At 37.5% G+C, this 26,176-nt stretch overlaps 2 protein-coding genes across 2 annotated transcripts in view; both read right to left on the bottom strand.

The window, feature by feature from the left end:
• The window catches only part of LOC131951119 (uncharacterized), a 158,436-nt gene that overhangs the window by 97,591 nt on the left and 34,669 nt on the right, over positions 1-26,176 (bottom strand). The gene's annotated exons all lie outside the window — the stretch shown is intronic.
• LOC131951118 (papilin-like) lies at positions 24,824-25,949 on the bottom strand. The gene is made up of 2 exons (XM_059313404.1): positions 25,878-25,949; positions 24,824-25,433 (listed from the first exon to the last, which is right to left on the bottom strand). Exons 1-2 carry the CDS (start codon positions 25,879-25,881, stop codon positions 24,826-24,828), a joined length of 612 nt encoding a protein of 203 aa, XP_059169387.1. The 5' UTR covers positions 25,882-25,949; the 3' UTR covers positions 24,824-24,825.

Raw genomic sequence — 26,176 nt, 5'->3', positions numbered from 1 at the left:
CCGCTACTTTTCTTTCTACTAATGAATAGATTGTTTATTAGTTATTACTTATAACACAACAGCTATTTGACTTACTGCTGTTGCTTTAACGGCTTGTTGGCTTATTGATGATCCCTTGACAATTAGTTGGCTTGTTGATGACGACTTGTTGGCTAGTTTGATTGTTGTTGATGATATGACGGCTAGGTGGCTTACTGATGATGACTGGATGAATAGTAGACTTGCTGTAGATGACGTGATTTTTAGGTAGCTAGCTGGTGATGACGTAATGGCTATTCGAATAGCTGAATATGAATCGGCTTAATGGCTATTTTCTTGCGAATAATGGCTAATAGGCTTGTTGTTGAAATCCTGATGGCTATTTGGCTTGCTGTTAAAATCTTGATAGCTAGTTGGTTTGCAGCTGATGACTAGAGGGCTAGTATATTTCAAATTAATGAACTGAAGTGAAGTCGGCTTGCTGCTAATGACTTGATGGCTAGTTGCGTTGTTTTTGATGTCTGGATGGCTAGTTGGCTACTTGCTGATGACTTGATGGCTAGTTGGCTTGCTGCTGATGACCTGATGGCTATTATGCTTTCTGTTAATGCATTGAAGGCTATTGCAATTGCTTATGATGACTTGGCTTATTCTCTATTTTCTTGTGAATAATTGGCCAGTTGGTTACTGCTGATGACTTGATGGCTAGTTGGCTTGTTGCTGATGACATGACAGCTAGGTGGCTTGCTGATGATGTCTTGACAGATAATTGGTTTGCTTCTGCTGTTGATTTGATCGCTAGGTTGCTTATTACTAATGACTTGCTGCCTTTTTTCTTTCTTCTGATGACTTGACGACATTTGGCCTGCTACTGTTTGGCTGACTTGATGGCTTTTTGGCTTGCTAATAAAAATTTAACGGCTGTTTGGCTTCATGACTTGACGACTTTTTTGCTTTCATTTGATGACTTGACGACTATTTTGCTTTCTTTTAATTACTTGACGACTTGCTAGCGATGACTTTACGACTATTTGACTTACTGCTGTTGATTTGACGACTGTTTTGCTTGCTACTGATGACATGATGGCTGTTTGTCTTCTTACTGAAGACTGTTTTAGAATTGTTACTGATAACTTGTCGACTAGATTGACTTGCTATTTATGACTTGACGACTATTTAACTAACTATTTATTACTTGACGGCTTTAGGGCTTGCTACTGGTGACTTGACTTATTACTAATAACTTGCTGACTTTTTTCTTTCTTCTGATGACTTGACAACTTTTCCCCTTGCTGCTTATGACTTAGTGGCTATATACGTTGCTACTGATGACTTGACGACTACTTTAAATTCTGCGGATGACTTGATGGCTATTTGGCTTGCTAATGAAAACTTGACGGCTGAATGGCTTCATAATTATGACTTGACGGCTTTAGGCTTACTACTGGTGACTTGGCTTTCTCGACTGACTTGACGACTATATGACTTTCTACTAATGACTTGACTACTTTTTGGTTTTCTACTGATGACTTGACGACTATTTTGAGTTCTTTTGATGACTTGACGACTATTTTGCTTTCTTTTGATGACTTGACTATTTTGCTTGCTAACGATGACTTGACTATTTTGCTTTCTTTTGATGACTTGATGACTATTTTGCTTGCTAACGATGACTTGACGACTATTTGACTTACTGCTGCTGATTTGACGAATATTTAGCTTGCTACTGATGACTTGATGGCTGTTTGGCTTCTTACTGGTGACGTGGCGGTTGTTTGGCTTTCTTCTCATGACTTGACGACTATATGACTTTCTACTGATGACTGTCGACTATTTTGCTTTCTAACGATGACTTGACGACTATTTGACTTACTGCTGCTGATTTGACGACTATTAAGCTTGCTACTGATGACTTGATGGCTGTTTGGCTTCTTAATGGTGACGTGGCGGTTGTTTTACTTTCTCCTCATGACTTGACGACTATATGACTTTTTACTGATGACGTGACTACTTTCTGGTTTTCTACTGATGACTTGACGACTATTTCGCTTTCTTTTGATGACTTGACGACTATTTTGCTTTCTTTTGATGACTTGATGACTATTTTACTTGCTAAAGATGACTTGATGGCTGTTTGGCTTTCTCCTCATGACTTGACGACTATATGACTTTCTACTGATGACTTGACTACTTTTCGTTTTCTACTGATAAATTGACGACTATTTCGCTTTCTTTTGATGACTTGACGACTATTTTGCTTTCTTTTGATGACTTGACTATTTTGCTTTCTTTTGATGACTTGATGACTATTTTGCTTGCTTACGATGACTTGACTATTTTGCTTTCTTTTGATGACTTGATGACTATTTTGCTTGGTAACGATGACTTGACGACTATTTGACTTACTGCTGCTGATTTGACGACTATTTAGCTTGCTACTGATGACTTGATGGCTGTTTGGCTTCTTACTGGTGACGTGGCGATTGTTTGGCTTTCTCCTCATGACTTGACGACTATATGACTTTCTACTGATGTCTTGACGACCTTTTATTTCTACTGATGACTTGACGACTATTTTGCTTTCTTTTGATGACTGTCGACTATTTTGCTTGCTAACGATGTCTTTACGACTATTTGATTTACTGCTGATGATTTGACGACTGTTTTGCTTTCTACTGATGACTTGATGGCTGTTTTGCTTTTTACTCATGACTTGACGGTTTTTATGATAGTTACTGATAACTTGACGAATAGAGTGATTTGCTATTTATGACTTGACGACTATTTTTCTAACTATTTATTACTTGACGGCTTTTGGGCTTGCTATTGTTGACTTGACTTATTACTAATGACTTGCTGACTTTTTCTTTCTTCTGCTGACTTGACGACTTTTTTCCTTGCTGCTTATGACTTAGTGGCTTTATACGTTGCTACTGATGACTTAGTGGCTTTATACGTTGCTACTGATGACTTGACGACTACTTTAAATTCTGCTGATGACTTGCTGGCTATTTGGCTTGCTAATGAAAACTTGACGGCTGATTGGCTTCATATTTATGACTTGACTGCTTTAGGCTTACTACTGGAAACTTGGCTTTCTCGACTGACTTGACGACTATATGACTTTCTACTAATGACTTGACTACTTTTTGGTTTTCTACTGATGACTTGACGACCTATTTTGCGTTCTTTTGATGACTTGACGACTATTTTGCGTTCTTTTGATGACTTGACGACCATTTTGCTTTCTTTTGATGACTTAACTATTTTGCTTTCTTTTGATGACTTGATGACTATTTAGCTTGCTACAGATGACTTGATGGCTGTTTGGCGTCTTACTGGTGACGTGGCGGTTGTTTAGCTTTCTCCTCATGATTTGACGACTATATGACTTTCTACTGATGACTTGATGACTTTTTTTTTCTACTAATGACTTGACGACTATTTTGCTTTCTTTTGATGACTGTCGACTATTTTGCTTGCTAACGATGACTTGACGACTATTTGACTTAGTGCTGCTGATTTGACGACTATTTAGCTTGCTACTGATGACTTGATGGCTGTTTGGCTTTCTCCTCATGACTTGACGACTATATGACTTTCTACTGATTACTTGACAACTTTTCGTTTTCTACTGATGACTTGACGACTATTTCGTTTTCTTTTGATGACTTGACGACTATTTTGCTTTCTTTTGATGACTGTCGACTATTTTGCTTGCTAACGATGTCTTTACGACTATTTGATTTACTGCTGATGATTTGACGACTGTTTTGCTTTATACTGATGACTTGATGGCTGTTTTGCTTTTTACTCATGACTTGACGGTTTTTATGATAGTTACTGATAACTTGACGAATAGAGTGATTTGCTATTTATGACTTGACGACTATTTTTCTAACTATTTATTACTTGACGGCTTTTGGGCTTGCTATTGTTGACTTGACTTATTACTAATGACTTGCTGACTTTTTCTTTCTTCTGCTGACTTGACGACTTTTTTCCTTGCTGCTTATGACTTAGTGGCTTTATACGTTGCTACTGATGACTTAGTGGCTTTATACGTTGCTACTGATGATTTGACGACTACTTTAAATTCTGCTGATGATTTGCTGGCTATTTGGCTCGCTAATGAAAACTTGACGGCTGATTGGCTTCATATTTATGACTTGACTGCTTTAGGCTTACTACTGGAAACTTGGCTTTCTCGACTGACTTGACGACTATATGACTTTCTACTAATGACTTGACTACTTTTTGGTTTTCTACTGATGACTTGACGACCTATTTTGCGTTCTTTTGATGACTTGACGACTATTTTGCGTTCTTTTGATGACTTGACGAACATTTTGCTTTCTTTTGATGACTTAACTATTTTGCTTTCTTTTGATGACTTGATGACTATTTAGCTTGCTACTGATGACTTGATGGCTGTTTGGCGTCTTACTGGTGACGTGGCGGTTGTTTAGCTTTCTCCTCATGATTTGACGACTATATGACTTTCTACTGATGACTTGATGACTTTTTTTTCTACTAATGACTTGAAGAATATTTTGCTTTCTTTTGATGACTGTCGACTATTTTGCTTGCTGACGATGACTTGACGACTATTTGACTTACTGCTGCTGATTTGACGACTATTTAGCTTGCTACTGATGACTTGATGGCTGTTTGGCTTCTTACTGGTGACGTGGCGGTTGTTTGGCTTTCACCTCATGACTTGACGACTATATGACTTTTTACTGATGACTTGACTACCTTCTGGTTTTCTACTGATGACTTGACGACTATTTTGCTTTATTTTGATGACTTGACGACTATTTTGCTTTATTTTGATGACTTGACGACTATTTTGCGTTCTTGTGATGACTTGACGACTATTTTGCTTTCTTTTGATGACTTGATGACTATTTTACTTGCTAACGAGGACTTGATGGCTGTTTGGCTTTCTCCTCATGACTTGACGACTATATGACTTTCTACTGATGACTTGACTACTTTTCGTTTTCTACTGATGACTATACGACTATTTCGCTTTCTTTTGATGACTTGACGACTGTTTTCCTTTCTTTTGATGACTTGACTATTTTGCTTTCTATTGATGACTTGATGACTATTTTGCTTGCTAACGATGACTTGACTATTTTGCTTTCTTTTGATGACTTGATGACTATTTTACTTGCTAACGATGACTTGATGGCTGTTTGGCTTTCTCCTCATGACTTGACGACTATATGACTTTCTACTGATGAGTTGACTACTTTTCGTTTTCTACTGATGACTTGTCGACTATTTCGCTTTCTTTTGATGACTTGACGACTATTTTGCTTTCTTTTGATGACTTGATGACTATTTTCCTCGCTAACGATGACTTGACTATTTTGCTTTCTTTTGATGACTTGATGACTATTTTGCTTGCTAACGATGACTTGACGACTATTTGACTTACTGCTGCTGATTTGACGAATATTTAGCTTGCTACTGATGACTTGATGGCTGTTTGTCTACTTACTGGTGACGTGGCGGTTGTTTGGCTTTCTCCTCATGACTTGACGACTATATGACTTTTTACTGATGACTTGACTACTTTCTAGTTTTCTACTGATGACTTGGCGACTATTTTGCTTTATTTTGATGACTTGACGACTATTTTGCTTTATTTTGATGACTTGACGACTATTTTGCTTTATTTTGATGACTTGACGACTATTTTGCGTTCTTTTGAAGACTTGACGACTATTTTGCTTTCTTTTGATGACTTGACTATTTTGCTTTCTTTTGATGACTTGATCACTATTTTACTTGCTAACGATGACTTGATGGCTGTTTGGCTTTCTCCTCATGACTTGACGACTATATGACTTTCTACTGATGACTTGACTACTTTTCGTTTTCTACTGATGACTTGACGACTATTTCGCTTTTTTTTGATGACTTGACGACTATTTTACTTTCTTTTAATGACTTGACTATTTTGCTTTCTTTTTATGACTTGATGACTATTTCGCTTGCTAACGATGACTTAACTATTTTGCTTTCTTTTGATGACTTAACGACTATTTTGCTTTATTTTGATGACTTGACGTCTATTTTGCGTTCTTTTGATGACTTGACGACTATTTTGCTTTCTTTTGATGACTTGACTATTTTGCTTTCTTTTGATGACTTGATGACTATTTTACTTGCTAACGATGACTTGATGGCTGTTTTGCTTTCTCCTAATGACTTGACGACTATATGACTTTCTACTGATGACTTGACGACTATTTCGCTTTCTTTTGATGACTTGACGACTATTTTGCTTTCTTTTGATGACTTTACTATTTTGCTTTCTTTTGATGACTTGATGACTATTTTGCTTGCTAACGATGACTTGACTATTTTGCTTTCTTTTGATAACTTGATGACTATTTTGCTTGCTAACGATGACTTGACGACTATTTGACTTACTGCTGCTGATTTGACGACTATTTAGCTTGCTACTGATGACTTGATGGCTGTTTGGCTTCTTACTGGTGACGTGGCGATTGTTTGGCTTTCTCCTCATGACTTGACGACTATATGACTTTGTACTGATGACTTGACGACCTTTTTTATCTACTGATGACTTGACGACATTTTCCCTTGCTGCTTATGACTTAGTGGCTTTATACGTTGCTACTGATGACTTAGTGGCTTTATACGTTGCTACTGATGACTTGACGACTACTTTAAATTCTGCTGATGATTTGCTTGCTATTTGGCTTGCTAATGAAAACTTGACGGCTGATTGGCTTCATATTTATGACTTGACTGCTTTAGACTTACTACTGGAGACTTGGCTTTCTCGACTGACTTGACGACTATATGACTTTCTACTAATGACCTGACTAATTTTTGGTTTTCTACTGATGACTTGACGACCTATTTTGCGTTCTTTTGATGACTTGACGACTATTTTGCGTTCATTTGATGACTTGACGACTATTTTGCTTTCTTTTGACGACTTGATGACTATTTAGCTTGCTACTGATGACTTTTATGGCTGTTTGGCTTCTTACTGGTGACGTGGCGGTTGTTTGGCTTTCTCCTCATGACTTGACGACTATATGACTTTCTACTGATGACTTGACGACTTTTTTTTTCTACTAATGACTATACGACTATTTTGCTTTCTTTTGATGACTTGATGACTATTTTGCTTGCTAACGATGACTTGACGACTATTTGACTTACTGATGCTGATTTGACGACTATTTAGCTTGCTACTGATGACTTGATGGCTGTTTGGCTTATTACTGGTGACGTGGCGGTTGTTTGGCTTTCTCCTTATGACTTGACGACTATATGACTTTTTACTGATGACGTGACTACTTTCTGGTTTTCTACAGATGACTGGACGACTATTTTGCTTTATTTTGATGACTTAACGACTATTTTGCTCTATTTTGATGACTTGACGACTATTTTGCTTTCTTTGATGATTTGAATATTTTGCTTTAATTTTGATGACTTGATGACTATTTTACTTGCTAACGATGACTTGATGGCTGTTTGGCATTCTCCTCATGACTTGACGACTATATGACTTTCTACTGATGACTTGACGTCTATTTTGCGTTCTTTTGATGACTTGACGACTATTTTGCTTTCTTTTGATGACTTGACTATTTTGCTTTCTTTTGATGACTTGATGACTATTTTACTTGCTAACGATGACTTGATGGCTGTTTTGCTTTCTCCTAATGACTTGACGACTATATGACTTTCTACTGATGACTTGACGACTATTTCGCTTTCTTTTGATGACTTGACGACTATTTTGCTTTCTTTTGATGACTTTACTATTTTGCTTTCTTTTGATGACTTGATGACTATTTTGCTTGCTAACGATGACTTGACTATTTTGCTTTCTTTTGATAACTTGATGACTATTTTGCTTGCTAACGATGACTTGACGACTATTTGACTTACTGCTGCTGATTTGACGACTATTTAGCTTGCTACTGATGACTTGATGGCTGTTTGGCTTCTTACTGGTGACGTGGCGATTGTTTGGCTTTCTCCTCATGACTTGACGACTATATGACTTTCTACTGATGACTTGACGACCTTTTTTATCTACTGATGACTTGACGACATTTTCCCTTGCTGCTTATGACTTAGTGGCTTTATACGTTGCTACTGATGACTTAGTGGCTTTATACGTTGCTACTGATGACTTGACGACTACTTTAAATTCTGCTGATGATTTGCTTGCTATTTGGCTTGCTAATGAAAACTTGACGGCTGATTGGCTTCATATTTATGACTTGACTGCTTTAGACTTACTACTGGAGACTTGGCTTTCTCGACTGACTTGACGACTATATGACTTTCTACTAATGACCTGACTAATTTTTGGTTTTCTACTGATGACTTGACGACCTATTTTGCGTTCTTTTGATGACTTGACGACTATTTTGCGTTCTTTTGATGACTTGACGACCATTTTGCTTTCTTTTGATGACTTGACTATTTTGCTTTCTTTTGACGACTTGATGACTATTTAGCTTGCTACTGATGACTTTTATGGCTGTTTGGCTTCTTACTGGTGACGTGGCGGTTGTTTGGCTTTCTCCTCATGACTTGACGACTATATGACTTTCTACTGATGACTTGACGACTTTTTTTTTCTACTAATGACTATACGACTATTTTGCTTTCTTTTGATGACTTGATGACTATTTTGCTTGCTAACGATGACTTGACGACTATTTGACTTACTGATGCTGATTTGACGACTATTTAGCTTGCTACTGATGACTTGATGGCTGTTTGGCTTCTTACTGGTCACGTGGCGGTTGTTTGGCTTTCTCCTCATGACTTGACGACTACATGAATTTCTACTGATGACTTGACGACTTTTTTTTTTCTACTAATGACTTGACGACTATTTTGCTTTCTTTTGATGACTTGATGACTATTTTGCTTGCTAACGATGACTTGACGACTATTTGACTTACTGCTGCTGATTTGACGACTATTTAGCTTGCTACTGAAGACTTGATGGCTGTTTGGCTTCTTACTGGTGACGTGGCGGTTGTTTGGCTTTCTCCTCATGACATGACGACTATATGACTTTTTACTGATGACTACTTTCTAGTTTGCTACTGATGACTTGACGACTATTTTGCTTTATTTTGATGACTTGACGACTATTTTGCTTTATTTTGATGACTTGACGACTATTTTGCGTTCTTTTGATGACTTGACGACTATTTTGCTTTCTTTTGATGACTTGACTATTTTGCTTTCTTTTGATGACTTGATGACTATTTTACTTGCTAACGATGACTTGATGGCTGTTTGGCTTTCTCCTCATGACTTGACGACTATATGACTTTCTACTGATGACTTGACTACTTTTCGTTTTCTACTGATGACTTGACGACTATTTCGCTTTCTTTTGATGACTTGACGACTATTTTGCTTTCTTTTGATGACTTGACTATTTTGCTTTCTTTTGATGACTTGATGACTATTTTGCTTGCTAACGATGACTTGACTATTTTGCTTTCTTTTGATGACTTGATGACTATTTTGCTTGCTAACGATGACTTGACGACTATTTGACTTACTGCTGCTGATTTGACGACTATTAGCTTGCTACTGATGACTTGATGGCTGTTTGGCTTCTTACTTGTGACGTGGCGATGGTTTGGCTTTCTCCTCATGACTTGACGACTATATGACTTTCTACTGATGACTTGACGACCTTTTTTTTCTACTGATGACTTGACGACTATTTTGCTTGCTAACGATGGCTTTACGACTATTTGACTTACTGCTGCTGATTTGACGATTATTGACCTTGATATTGATGACTTGATGGCTGTTTGGCTTTCTCCTCATGACTTGACGACTATACGACTTTTTACTGATGACTTGACGACTATTTAACTTTCTACTGATGACTTGACGACAATTTGGTTTTCTACTGATGACTTGACGACTATTTTGCTTTCTTTTGATGACTTTACGGCTATTTGACTTACTGCTGATGACTTGAAGGTTTTCAGGTCTGTTACTGATAACCTGACGACAAGATTGACTGCTACTTATTACTTGACGGCTTTGGGCTTGCTACTGGTTACTTGGCGATTGTTTGACTTATTACTAATCACTTGACGACTATATGCCTTTCTACTGATGACTTGGATGTAGTTTACGGGCTTCTGATGACTTGGGTGTAGTTTACGGACTTCTGGTGACTTGGATTTAGTTTACGGGGTTCTGGTGACTTTGGCGTAGTTTACGGGCTTCTGACGACTTAGATGTAGTTTACTGGCTTCCATTTTCAATCTGGATATTGCTGGTCTGCTTTTTTTGTTTTCTCGATAACGTGCTGTTGTTGTCGGTAAGTTGGTTAGCTTGTCTGTCAGTTGTATTTACGGTGTTGTGGTTTGTAGTTTTTTGTGTCTGTTAATGGATTAGTTGTCGTTGGTTGGTTGGTTGTCGGTTAGTGGTGTTAGTTGTGGTTCGTAGTTTTGTGGTCGATGGTTGGTTGGTTGGTCGTCGATTAGTAGACTAGTTGTCGTTGGTTGGTCGGTTGTCGGTTAATGGTGTTAGTTGTGGTTCGTAGTTTTGTGGTCGTTGGTTGGTTGGTCGTCGATTAGTGGATTAGTTGTCATTGGTTGGTCAGTTGTCGGTTAGTGGTGTTAGTTGTGGTTCGTAGTTATGTGGTCGTTGGTTGATCGTCGATTAGTGTATTAGTTGTCGTTGGTTGGTCTGTTGTCGGTTAATGGTGTTAGTTGTGGTTTGTAGTTTTGTGGTCGTTGGTTGGTTGGTCGTCGATTAGTGGATTAGTTGTCGTTGGTTGGTGGGTTGTCGGTTAGTGGTGTTAGTTGTGGTTCGTAGTTTTGTGGTCGATGGTTGGTTGGTTGGTCGTCGATTAGTGGATTAGTTGTCGTTGGTTGGTCGGTTGTCGGTTAATGGTGTTAGTTGTGGTTCGTAGTTTTGTGGTCGTTGGTCGTCGATTAGTGGATTAGTTGTCGTTGGTTGGTCGGTTGTCGGTTAGTGGTGTTAGTTGTGGTTCGTAGTTTTGTGGTCGTTGGTTGATCGTCGATTAGTGGATTAGTTGTCGTTGGTTGGTCGGTTGTCGGTTAGTGGTGTTAGTTGTGGTTCGTAGTTTTGTGGTCGATGGTTGGTTGGTTGGTCGTCGATTAGTGGATTAGTTGTCGTTGGTTGGTCGGTTGTCGGTTAGTGTTGTTAGTTGTGGTTCGTAGTTTTGTGGTCGATGGTTTGTTGGTTGGTCGTCGATTAGTGGATTAGTTGTCGTTGGTTGGTCGGTTGTCGGTTAGTGTTGTTAGTTGTGGTTCGTAGTTTTGTGGTCGATGGTTGGTTGGTTGGTCGTCGATTAGTGGATTAGTTGTCGTTGGTTGGTCGGTTGTCGGTTAATGGTGTTAGTTGTGGTTCGTAGTTTTGTGGTCGTTGGTCGTCGATTAGTGGATTAGTTGTCGTTGGTTGGTCGGTTGTCGGTTAATGGTGTTAGTTGTGGTTCGTAGTTTTGTGGTCGTTGGTCGTCGATTAGTGGATTAGTTGTCGTTGGTTGGTCGGTTGTCGGTTAGTGGTGTTAGTTGTGGTTCGTTGTTTTGTGGTCGTTGGTTGATCGTCGATTAGTGGATTAGTTGTCGTTGGTTGGTCGGTTGTCGGTTAGTGGTGTTAGTTGTGGTTCGTAGTTTTGTGGTCGATGGTTGGTTGGTTGGTCGTCGATTAGTGGATTAGTTGTCGTTGGTTGGTCGGTTGTCGGTTAGTGGTGTTAGTTGTGGTTCGTAGTTTTGTGGTCGTTGGTTGGTTGGTCGTCGATTAGTTGATTAGTTGTCGTTGGTTGGTCGGTTGTCGGTTAGTGGTGTTAGTTGTGGTCCGTAGTTTTGTGGTCGTTAGTTGGTTGGTCGTCGATTAGTGGATTAGTTGTCGTTGGTTGGTCGGTTGCCGGTTAGTGGTGTTAGTTGTGGTTCGTAGTTTTGTGGTCGTAGGTTGGTTGGTCGTCGATTAGTGGATTAGTTGTCGTTGGTTGGTCGGTTGTCGTTCGTTGGTCAGTTGTGTTAGTTGTGGTTGGTATTTTTGTGGTCGATCGTGGTCTGTTGTCGGTTAATGGTGGTAGCTTATGTTCGTTGGTTTGTGTTATTTTGTTTGTGATATGTTGTTTTTGTTTACTGTGTACATTTACACTTAAGCTACACACTTATCTGATTTTCACCATTTCTGATCATCTTGTTGATGGGTCCTCTAGCTGATTGGTCATCTAGCTGATGGGCTATCTAGCTGATGGGTCATCTAGCTGATGGGTCCTCTAGCTGATGGGTCCTCTAGCTGATGGGTCCTCTAGCTGATGGGTCCTCTAGCTGATGGGTCCTCTAGCTGATGGGTCCTCTAGCTGATGGGTCCTCTAGCTGATGGGTCCTCTAGCTGATGGGTCCTCTAGCTGATGGGTCTAGCTGATAGGTCTAGCTGATGGGTCCTCTAGCTGATGGGTCCTCTAGCTGATGGGTCCTCTAGCTGATGGGTCCTCTAGCTGATGGGTCCTCTAGCTGATGGGTCCTCTAGCTGATGGGTCTTCTAGCTGATGGGTCCTCTAGCTGATGGGTCCTCTAGCTGATGGGTCCTCTAGCTGATGGGTCCTCTAGCTGATGGGTACTCTAGCTGATGGGTCCTATAGTTGGTGGGTCCTCTAGCTGACGGGTCCTCTAGCTGATGGGTTCAGTATTTAATGGGTTCTCAAGTTAAAACGGTCCTTTAGTTGATGAAGCCTCTTGTTGATGTTTCCTCATGTTTGATTTTCTCGTTGATGGGTTCTATTGACTACGTAGTGACGATGTTGAAAAATAAACAGTCCTTGCTTATTCCACGAACAAATCATAATCCACACACAGAATCCACACAACTTTGCCCATTTAAATGTGTGTACCAAAGATAGTTACGTTATATTGTTGAGCTAGTTTATCTTGTGAGGTCTTTACAATAGCCAACACACTGCAAAAAAATTCCTACATCAATAATTAACACAACCGGCCTGTTTTCACAAGAAAGGGAAATAGTTGTTGAACACACCATGCCATGGGTTTTGACATGCGTGTTGTTTCATTTATCTCCCCTCCCCTCTCGGTTGTCCGTGCCACCAGTAATTTCCCTTTGACCATCTCCAATTGGTCGTCGCGTGAACACGAGCTCAGTTACCCACATGTCAAAACACAGCAGCACTAGTTAACCTTGCACTAGACACTGTCCTACACCCATCGAACATACACGAATTTTACACTATCTCACTACACATTGTTTACACGTAGCACTTTCACGTACACACAAAACTCCGTCATCACACAACCTACCCAACTGTAGTCACCATACAACATGTACATATATCAGTATCTATATATTTGTTAACCTAGCTTAGATCTTTTTAAAACTGTTTTGTATCACTAAAACATCTATCAACATTGTGAAGTACTTTGGGTATAATTCGGAAATCTTTCTCGTAACTTGTTTTAAAAATGTAATACTACATCACACAAATCCAACACGTTTCAATTTGCATTATTTTCTTAGAATTGTTTTAAAACGAAGGTGGATTTTTCCCCCATACTTTAAATTTAAGAATGCTTCTTAAACAGCTTACGAAGAAAGAGAGAACTAGTCTTTGAAACTTGATGTATTTTATTAGATAAATAAGATGCCTCTAACGAGGAACCTTATTTTACCTATTTTGTAAGCTCTCTCTCCCCCCCCCCCCTCCTTCCACACACACACCAACACTACTCGCCCCATCAGTTTACCATAGTGTGGGTGGGTGGACAATGGTTGAATTATAAATTTCATCTTTGATTTTAATATTGCGTTCCATATTGTCTGTGTGTGTGTGGGGGGGGGGGGGGGTGTTCGGCATGACATACCCCAATCTCATAGTAACATATACAGATATTATCCTATCTTAAGGGGAAGTAACCATGCTTGAATGAAACTGTCTACAGTATTAATAGAGTTGTCGCGCTTCACAAAGAAAACAAAAGAACGCTACATGGTGCCCCTGTTTATTTTATGACAGTACGCTTCTAGCAGAAATGTGGGGGAGGGGGGTGTTTGGGGGTCCAACGGTAATGAGTAGTGGGTGATGGGTTCAGAAAGTGTGATGTGGAACTGAATTTGAAAAAAAAAATTGGTGTATTTGATTGGAAGTTGTAATAAAAGAAGATACATCTTACTCAATGTTGATCCTGATCAATAAATATTTGATAGAAAGAAAATTTCATTTTAAAAATACCAATTAGAATAGAGGTGTAAAGCTATTGTGTGAGGTCATTTGGGTGGGGGGAGGCAGGCGACATATTGTGACAGTGTATACATGGGGTGTCATTTATTGTGACGATGTATAACTGGGTCAGCATATTGGGACGTTGTATAGCTGAGGGTGGCATATTGTGACGATGTGTGCCCACCCCCACCTACCGAAGCGAGATGCCTGAAAGAAACTCCGGATAAAACGGTTGTCAATCCCGGGCGACGGAATGGGTCGCCATGCCTCTGATTAGGTTGGGGATCTGTCTGTGGGAATGATGTATATAATTACTATATAAGGTTTTGTGGGTTGGTGTCCTTTATAAACCACGCCACATTACAAGGGTGGAGGGCAGAGTTTTTTCCTGGCATCGAAGACAGTCTACCGCTCCCCCCCCCCCCGAACGTAATGAAATGTATATAGAAAATATATACATTTAACAGTGTGTCCCCTCCCCCTGAAAAAGTCTACCGCCCCCCCCCCCCCCCCCGAAAATGTCAAGTGCCCCCCCCCCCCTCCCCCGGAGCAAAAAAAGTCTGGAAGAAACACTGGTGGAGGGGTTCCACATGTTTGACGATGTTATGACACACTTTTGATGCACCGTCAAAACGGCCCGGGATAAAACGGCCCGGGACAAAACGGCCCCGTTTACATGACCCCGACAAATCCCCCCCCCCCCCCCCCGACAAAACGATCTAGTCAAAATAGCCCCGTCGGGAGCCTAATTAACGGTAGCCTATTTGTCGGGAGCCTAAATGACGGGGTCAATCTGTCGCTGGCCCTTTTGACGGGGTTCTTATGTTCGAGTTGTTTTGTCGGGGTCGTTTTGACGGGGCCATTTTGAGGCCTCACGCACACTATTAATTTTCGAAAAGTTATGTTGTTAAATTAGCTTTAGCCGTTATTTTGTGCTTTTAAATTACTTTTTTTGTAAAATGTGATCAAAATCAATAATATGCTCAATGTTGCCCCTGCTCAGTCAATATTTTATTCAAACATAGCTATTTTGAGGGAGGGGGGAATGGTGATGAGTTAAGGTGTGATGTTTAGGGGTGGGATCTGACATTTTGTGGAGAGGAGGAGAGGATGCAAAATCCATTTTGAAAATAGTAGCGTTGTTTATTGGTGACTCCGTAGAGGCTGGCCCTGTTTTAGTATTATATAAGATATGCGTAATCTCTAATTATAGGCTTACATTTTTTTGCTAATAGCCAAAAATATTAAGTCGCCACTTGTTTGTCTTCAACTTATTGGCTACTTATTGGCTACATAGATCTAGAATCTATATTATGCCCAAACCTTTCTAAAAAATTGAAATGGCCAAAAAAATTTGCCGAACTCTTTAGCTTTTAACTTTAGTCTATAGGAGTTATATAATCATGGTCATCTTCTGTGTTTCTAATGAATTCGTTACTTGCGGAACGTCTTTGATCAGCAATGTCGTCCTTTAGTACCTGCAAACCGTCCAAATCCATGTGACCAAAACATGAAGGAGGATTACATTTGGCAGGAGGTATTAAAGGGATATCGCAGTTTTCAACAATGTCATTGTCATTATCATTTGGATTGTTAGTAGAAAACGACTTTCTAACCGATTCTGTGTTGATAGCCTTTAAAGAAGTATCAGCATACTCTTGTTGTATTGGAATTAAATAATCCTCACTTTCAGTCCTCTTTAGTTGCCCAGTGTGTTCGCGTGGTGGTGTTGTATTTAGTAGAAAACGACTTTCTAACCAATTCTGTGTTGCTAGCCGTTAACGAAGTATCGACATAATCTTGTTGTATTGGAATTAAAAAATCCACACTTCCAGTCCTCTTTAGTTGCCCAGTGTGTTCGTATGGTGGTGTTGTATTTAGGTTAGGTTCGGCTAGATCATTTTCTTTCACGTTATTTTGACACTGCACAGTGTGTGTAGTATCGTAGTTACGTGGGTCTGTCAAAGGTATTTCTGTCTTTAAAGGCTTTAAATGAACCAGGTATCCATCATCATCTACCTTACCGGAGACATTCTCGGCAAAGTCCGAAGCCAATTCTAGACCATGTTGAAACGGGAAATACTTGTGTTCATCATTATAGTCTTCACCAGGCACCGTCACGGAGTAAGTGTTGATAAACTTTACTTGAGTCTCTGATTCTAATTGAACGGCTTGAACTATTGTTTCAAATGTAGGATTTCTTTCCTTTAAAACCGATAGTCTGTCTGTACATCTGTCAATTATAGAACCATCAGAAATTGTTTGGATCGCCATTTAAGGACTGTCTTGAATTATACATGATGGCCGTGATACAGCTGAATCAATGTCTATACTAGTTATAGCTTTCAGAATACTTTCATTTATTTCGTTAGAATGTAATTTCTCATTCGCAAGCTGAGCTCCCTCTCGGCTTTCAATCGGTACAAGGGCCAGGTCAATGTATTGTTCCGTGGGTCGTGGCGGTAGACGTGGGACGTTCGCTTCATCATTTTGAACGTCATCACATGCATTGGTATTTCTAAAATAGCACCATAGGTCTTCCTCTTGGGCGGGATGCTTGTGCTCCGTAGGATCGTCAATAGTGTTGTAAAACTCTTCATCCATGTTTTCTGAATTTGTGTTAATAAATACATAAAGCGTTTATCAAGTGAATCCTTATTAGCATAATTATTTTTACACACTTGTTATTTTAGAAAATATAATTGAATCATGAATTAGTAACTTATTTATTATAATAAACGTTGCCGTAAATTGCATCTGTTTAAAATACTTTATTATTTATTGTAAATAAACGATTTTGTTGTTCGAGTTTCAAATATTAACTGGTGAAAGATGCCTTCACCAATGTATGGTGGTATATAATATAATCAATATACGTCTCGAAAATATAGTATACATACCAAATGTTTCCTCGGCATACATTTCTGTAAATATAATCAGTAAATATAAATACACCGTTTAACAAATTAACAAAAAATGAATATGTGCATAATTTATTTGCTTACAGCTATACTTTATGTTATGTATTATATCCTACAAAGAAAATTTTTTAACGTACCTATTATGCGCTGTAAAAGATAAAATATGTTTTGTATGTATACATATATATACATATATATATATATAAATATAAATATAAATATGAATATAAATAAATAAATAAATATATATATATATATATATATATATATATATATATATATATATATATATATATATATATATATATATATATATATATATGACAATATTTAATATATATATATGTATAATATAGTATTATCTAGTGTTGTAATATAAAAACATATATATATACATATATATTAATATCAATATATATATATATATATATATATATATATATATATATATATACATATATATTAATATCAATATATATATATATATATATATATATATATATATATATATATATATATATATATTAATATTTATTTTTAAATTTATATATATTTATATATATTTATATATTTACAAATATATTTATATAATATATATATATATATGAATATATCTATCTATCTATATATATATATAAAGAAATGTATGTTTGTTTGTGTGTGTGTGTGTGTGTCTGTGTGTTTGTCCTTTATGCATTACTACGCCTCTCATCACACCGCCGTGAAACTTTGGGAAGCTGTTGAGAATATTCCTGGGGAGGTTTCTGCGAAAAAATTTTTTTAAATTCGCAGGGGTGGCGCCCCGGCAGGGCGCGATTCGTTTTTCTCAATATACGGTATATAAAAATAAAAAGTCGATTTTGATTTGACATCGTTCATCCGATAGCCATGAGACTTTGGGGAGTTCATTATAACACTCTAGGGAAGGGTTCTGTAAAAAAATAATTTTACTTTCGCAATGGCGGCGCCACGGGAGGGTGCGATTTTCCTGTATATATGGTATATAAAAATAATAAAAGTGAATTGCAGTGACACCGTTTATCCGATAGGCATGAAACTTTGGGAAGAAGTTGAATTTATTTCTTGGGGAGGCCTCTGCGCTTAAAACATTTTCAAATTCGCAGGGGTGGCGCCCCGACAGGGCGCGATTCGCATGGGCGGCGCCACGGGAGGGTACGATTTTTCTCTATATACGTATATAAAAATAAAAGTCGAGTTTGGTGTGGCACCGTTATCCGATAGACATGAGTCTTTGGGGGAGTTGATTGGGACACTCCAGGGAAGGTTTATGTAAAAAAAATCTTTTTTTTTTTAATTTCGCAAGGGCGGCGCCACGGAATGGTGGGATTTTTCTCAATATACGGTATATAAAAATAAAAGTCGATTTTGGTTTGACACCCTTTATCTGATCGCCATCAAACTGTGGGGAGTAGATAAGAACAATTCGGGGAAGGTTTCAGTAAAAAAAAAAAAAATATATTCGCAAGGGCGGCGCCGCGGGAGGCTGCGATTTTTCTCTATATACGATTTATAAAAAAAAAAAGTCTATTTCGGTTTCACACCGTTCATCCGTGTACCATATAACTTTGGGGAGATGATCAGATCACTCTATGGTAGGGCTCTGCAAAAAAAATTTTTTTAATATTGCAAGGGCGGCGCCATATAGGGTACAACTTTCATCAATACACGGTTTGTCGCCCAGAGTTTTAGAGCGACCATGTTGGCACTTGGCATCCGTTAATCGAGCGTCCTGCATAGCGAGTAAGGGGTACTTCTATATTCAGCGGTAAAACTACAACAGGCTTCTAAAAATAACTTTGTAACGCAAGGAAATCTTTCTGTACAGTTTCGTCACCTTGCAAATGATGAAAAAATAACTTTTTTGAATATGAGGGGCCTACTCTAGAGTTTCGTCACTTTGCGAATGATGCAATAAGCATCTATTATTAGACAATCCAGACAGAAATTGAGATCGAGCATCTAATTATAGACCATTAGTAAAGCTAGCATATTGCATCAGTTAAAGAAAAAAATCCTGTTCATTTGTGTCACTTTAGCGAATGACGAAATCTGCATCAATATTAACAGGGTGCAATTTGGCACGATGGCGCCTGTTAGTTTTAAGGAGCCAGGGGTCGTACGCCGCGCCTATGCGGCTGTGTAATCGGGGGTGGGGGCCATGAGAGCGCCCCTCTACGTCTTTGACACATGGGCGGTCACCGAAGTGTGTTCTACCATATTATTTCGGTGAGTGATTAATGTACACTCAATGTTTTCATGCGGTAGTGTAGGTAAACCCTTGTTCCGATATTTATGATCCAAGCGCAGGCATTGTTTACATTTAAATAACTCACTTTCAGAAAAGACGGTCACGCGTCTAAGAACATATGATTGATAACGCGTTGGTGAAATCCTTCTAATACATTTCGTCAAACTTTCTTCTATCCCCGCGGCAACGCGCGGGGGACGGGTACGCTAGTATATATATATATATATATATATATATATATATATATATATATATATATATATATATATATATATATATGCGTGTGTGTGTGTTTGTATGTGTCTGTTATGATGTGTATTTGATCAGCCAGATTAGTGCGAACGATAGTGACGCGATACGCAAGAATGTGACGTTTCAATGTAGGTTCGTTGTTGTCAGGTAAGAAGGTTAGATAGTCTTGTTCTTGTTGTGTTAAGGTCGTGACTGTAGTCAAGTCTTAGTATCGTTTGTTCAAGTCGTCGAATGTATTGTTATTGTGCAATAAACAGTGGAGTTAAATATGTCATTCTGTCAAGTCATTTGTCAACCTTGATGTCGTCGTAGTTGTTAGAGCTCTATGGTGAACACTGAATTGGTTAGAGAGGCACTTGATGGTGTGGCATTCTAACATGGTGATGAGTCAAGTAGTTCAACCTCTCACTGCATAGCTGCGGGATACAGTATCCCCATGTATAACAGTGTGTGTGTGTTAGTTAGTTTTTTTATGGATAATGTAAATTACAATTACCACTCCAAATAAATATGTTAATGTATTCTACTTCATAAAACAAAACCTACCTCTCCGCCTATAGAAGGTATACAATAATATAACAGATCCACATAACACAGTTGCAGTAGTAACACCAGCTATTAAAGCAACGTAGTTTTCGTTTGGAGATTCTAAATGCATTATTATAAATGACACAAATATATATGTAAATATATATCTCTCTATATATAAGTATACATATATATATATATATATGTATATATATATATATATATATATATATATATATATATATATATATATATATATATATATATATATATATATATATATATATATATATATATATATATATATATATATATATATATATGTATATATATATATATATATATATATATATATATATATATGTATATGTATATATATAAATATATATATGTATATAATAGTTTAGTTATTAAATGTGCACCAAATTGTTACTAGATATATTATATTTAGCTTATCTTATCTGTACTATGTTTTGTAGCCAAATGGTTAACCGAAAATTGCTAAAACAAGTGGTTTAATAGACCTTAAACATTGAAAAGTTAGGCATTTTGATTTCAAGTCGCTTCTTAAGCGATAAAATAAATTGGTATGGAAATACACAAAAAAAAAATTAACAAACGGCGTAGCGTTAAATGAGTGTAGGCTATATATATATATATATATATATATATATATATATATATATATATATATATATATATATATATATATATATATATATATATAGCTTGACGGGTGCTGGCGTTCTAAAACAAATGATTGATTACAAATTTGAATACACAAACACGTGCAGGCTATAACATAAATATACGGGTGCCGATGCTCACCGAAACAGCCGCCTCGTCATTAAATAAAAGGTTACTGTTAATATAACAATACTGCCACCTAGTATTATAAATATTTTTTACTTCACCTAATATAGACCGCAACATGCAGCACTAGTAGGGATAATATTAACAGAAGTAATATATATATATATATATATATATATATATATATATATATATATATATATATATATATATATATATCTTCACGGAGACCATACGAGACACCACACAGCTTAGCCACCACCCTCATCCCCACCTGTCAGGTGTGCTATGGTTCACCCCGAACGTTTACAATAGTAGAGCCGGTTCGAATAAGTGACGGCTATTAGGGGCAAATAATTTAGTTTTAAAACTATTTGAAACTAAGGGGAGATAATAAGTTCTGCTTGATATTTTCATTGTCGTCTGTAAACGGCTGCTTTCACTGGGTGGGGTGGGGTGGGGGGGGGGTGTCGTATAAATATAATACTTCACATATCTAGTCCACAACATTCGACACTAGTGTGATAATAAAAACTAATAATATAAAATTAGAATACCTTCCTTAGGTCTATAAACAACCTATTTAATCTATGCCCATGTCAGCAACTGTCCTGGTCATCTGCAGCCTGGGGTCTGAATGCCATCGACACAGGAGCAACTATCCAGAGTCCTAGAGGTCAAATGACATGGGAACACAGGGACGCATTGTTCACCGAAGAGCATAACAAAAAAAAAACAGTTGCGTCTTACAGGGGCCACAACCAAATAAATTGTAAATTATCTCACTGACTGGTGACTCATGGTAATGGTATGTGTTAGATTCCGTTAAGACAGGACGACAAGGTAAATTTACCACGATAGAATCTAGGTCGTGTCAGCCAATGTACGTTACTTTTTAAAAAAATAATTTTATTTTCAATTAAAATAATTAACATCAAACGTGTATGAAAATGATAGACTGTGGTAAATTATAAAATACACATTTGAGTAGTCAGAAATATAGTTATTTTGCATAGATTTCATCACAATTTGCACATTAAAAAATACAAGACGACCAAACGAATCGATGTTTATATTTGGTTGGGTGTGGAGGGGGGTGCGAACTAAGATCGTTGGAGCAGGTAAAAGGGTCATTAGGGTATCAGGGGTAAGGGTCATGGGGGCAGATGGGGTGATTCACGGTGGCTGACGAAGCGTGAAGGGAATGAGCATTTTAAGTAAATGAAGGTGAATATTTTTAACATAAGTACAAAAGGGAAATAACGGTTGGTTGAAAAATTTACAGTTCACATGTGTGTTCTCACCATGTGTAAAAACTGTAGGGTAGTCATCCACAAAAATTACATAGTTGTTTAACACTGGTTTCATTACATTTTGTATAATAGTGTGTGCAAGAGGAAAAACAGTAGATTAATACAATTACAAAAACTGTAACCTTCTGCCAAAATGTTAACACTGATAAATAATATTTTTTTACATAATCAATATGTATGTTACATTGACGCAATTATGAAGGCCAAGTTTGTTTTTTATTGAACAATTTTAATTACGCGCTACCTCACCAAGTTGCTAAAAAACTTGTTGATGTAATTTCAGGATGGTGACCAGAGTGCTAAAATACTTGTTGATGTAATTTCAGGATGGTGACTAGAATGCTAAAATACTTGTTGATGTAATTTCAGGATGATAACCAGAGTGCTAAAATACTTGTTGATGTAATTTCAGGATGGTGACTAGAATGCTAAAATACTTGTTGATGTAATTTCAGGATAATGACCAGAGTGCTAAAATACTTGTTGATGTAATTTCAGGATGGTGACCAGAGTGCTAAAATACTTGTTGATGTAATTTCAGGATGGTGACCAGAGTGCTAAAATACTTGTTGATGTAATTTCAGGATGGTGACCAGAGTGCTAAAATACTTGTTGATGTAATTTCAGGATGATAACCAGAGTGCTAAAATACTTGTTGATGTAATTTCAGGATGGTGACTAGAATGCTAAAATACTTGTTGATGTAATTTCAGGATGATAACCAGAGTGCTAAAATACTTGTTGATGTAATTTCAGGATGGTGACTAGAATGCTAAAATACTTGTTGATGTAATTTCAGGATGATAACCAGAGTGCTAAAATACTTGTTGATGTAATTTCAGGATGGTGACTAGAATGCTAAAATACTTGTTGATGTAATTTCAGGATAATGACCAGAGTGCTAAAATACTTGTTGATGTAATTTCAGGATGGTGACCAGAGTGCTAAAATACTTGTTGATGTAATTTCAGGATGGTGACCAGAGTGCTAAAATACTTGTTGATGTAATTTCAGGATGGTGACCAGAGTGCTAAAATACTTGTTGATGTAATTTCAGGATGGTGACCAGAGTGCTAAAATACTTGTTGATGTAATTTCAGGATGGTGACCAGAGTGCTAAAATACTTGTTGATGTAATTTCAGGATGGTGATCAGAGTGCTAAAATACTTGTTGATGTAATTTCAGGATGGTGACTAGAATGCTAAAATACTTGTTGATGTAATTTCAGGATAATGACCAGAGTGCTAAAATACTTGTTGATGTAATTTCAGGATGGTGACCAGAGTGCTAAAATACTTGTTGATGTAATTTCAGGATGGTGACCAGAGTGCTAAAATACTTGTTGATGTAATTTCAGGATGGTGACCAGAGTGCTAAAATACTTGTTGATGTAATTTCAGGATTGTGACCAGAGTGCTAAAATACTTGTTGATGTAATTTCAGGATAATGACCAGAGTGCTAAAATACTTGTTGATGTAATTTCAGGATGGTGACCAGAGTGCTAAAATACTTGTTGATGTAATTTCAGGATGGTGACCAGAGTGCTAAAATACTTGTTGATGAAGCTTGTGAGATATTTGAAGATGTTCTGCTTGCTGAAGACTTGCTGGTGTTCAGACTACCCCCTTCAGATCAGGCCTTACAAGGATCTATGTACCCAACAAGAACTAAATTTTATCACTTTTAATATCAAAAGCTAGTCAATACTACTGTTCGCAAATCTACTTTATAAGTTACGAGTAACTTACATTGTAATAATGTAATCGGCAAGCGTTGCAATTCATTTTTACATTTCTAATTCTATATTTGTGTTACTATTACATTTACTATGTCTTTTTAGAAGCATTTTATAACTTACGAGTGACCCGCGGCGTACCATACGCCGCTATTTAGTTGTTTTATTTTCTACTTTTTAGTAATTTTTAATTTGTGAATTCAACGCTACAATGCTGCGACTAAAAATATTTTTCTTTAAAACACTATCAGTAGCTCGTGAAGGAGGATTATACACACCCTCCTTACCCACTTACACCCCCCCCCCCCTTTCCCGTGAAAGCAGCCGTCCGTGATTTCAGTTTTCAGACGCCAATGAAAAGTTCAAGCAGAACTTGTTAACTCTACATAGATACAAATCGTTTAAAATTAAATTATCTGACCCAAATATTCGTCACTAATACGACCTGGCTCTACAATTGTAAACATTCGCCGTGAACCACAGCTCACCAGACTGGTGGGAGTGATAACAACATGGTCATTTGCGCATGACGTGAGGGCGATGGTGGGGGAAGAGAGGAGCGTTAGAGAGTCGCATGATTGGGCTACGTAAATAATTATATATATATATATATATATATATATATATATATATATATATATATATATATATGTCGATATAGATAGAAGAGATTGGAGTATTATTAATGCCACTCAGTAATACTTAAAACATATGTAAATTTTAGACTTTTATTCACATTAAGATTTAATTGCATCCAGCATTTTCTGGCCCTGCAGCAGCTGTCTTCCCATCAGGACAGCAACCATACCTGGTACCAGCACATCCACCAATCAAGCAATTTTTGCCATTTTCACCAGCAGCTGTCTTCCCATCAGGACAGCAACCATACCTGGTACCAGCACATCCACCAATCAAGCAATTTTTGCCATTTTCACCAGCAGCTGTCTTCCCATCAGGACAGCAACCATACCTGGTACCAGCACATCCACCAATCAAGCAATTTTTGCCATTTTCACCAGCAGCTGTCTTCCCATCAGGACAGCAACCATACCTGGTACCCTTACATCCACCAACTTTAATGTTAGGGCAGCCTTTATTATTTTGCCCTCTTGCAGATGTTTTCCCATCAGGACAGCAGCCATATCGTGTTCCTCTGCAGCCACCCAGCAATTGGATTGGACAACCTGCCTGGTAAGGTCCTGTTGCTGGTGTCACATTATCTGGACAACATCCATAGGCTGTCCCAGCACATCCACCAGGTGGAGGAGGGCAGCCTTTATGGTCAGGCCCTAGAGCAGCTGGGTTAGAATCTGGACAACATCTATGTTGTGTTCCAGCACATCCACCAACCACTACTCAGTGATAGAAAAAAATCACTTGTTTAGAAAATTATGTCATGCCTACTTTTTTATTTTATTTTACACACAGACGCTTACTCATGTCTCTTTAAATAAATATACAGGCCTCTCTCTCTCTCTCTCTCTCTCAATATATATATATATATATATATATATATATATATATATATATATATATATATATATATATATATATATATATATATATAACATTTAAAAAAATATTTCATCAATGCGTATTTTTTAATTATTGACATTGTTTACTAAGTGTTATTTAAGTGTAAGCAGCACTGGAGCTATGTTGGATTTTAGTTGTTGAGGTGCTAGCTGATCTACGCTAACGCTTCACATATACTATAGAGCTGAATAGCTCCGATTTGTCGTTTCCACAATTTTATAGCCTCTGATGTAACACTTAGCTGTAAGATAAAACCTTACACATGTCTATTCTGTCGCTCGACTGTCCCCACCCTTGTTTTATTTATGAAGCTCGGGTTTTAATACTAGACACGCCTTTCCGAAACTAGAGAACCGTTTATTTTTTTTTTATCCAACTGGAGTTAGATCCTGTTTGTTGTATAAAGAATTTAACGAGGAGCAAAATTGAAGACAATTATTTCCAAAAAATATGTTATAATCTCGTTTGTACGCAATGTATAAAAGTAAGCATTTATAAGTTAAAGTATTTTTAGCTTTTGTTTTATCTAGACGCTTCGCATGTGACTAAGCATGATAGA

The sequence above is a fragment of the Physella acuta genome, unplaced genomic scaffold (assembly GCF_028476545.2).
Source record: "Physella acuta isolate Inbredline_101_S28 unplaced genomic scaffold, ASM2847654v3 ptg000800l, whole genome shotgun sequence".
Classification (NCBI taxonomy): Eukaryota; Metazoa; Mollusca; class Gastropoda; family Physidae; genus Physella; species Physella acuta.
The sequence above is the reverse complement of the archived record's forward strand: the minus strand, read 5'-3'. Positions and strand labels throughout refer to the sequence as shown.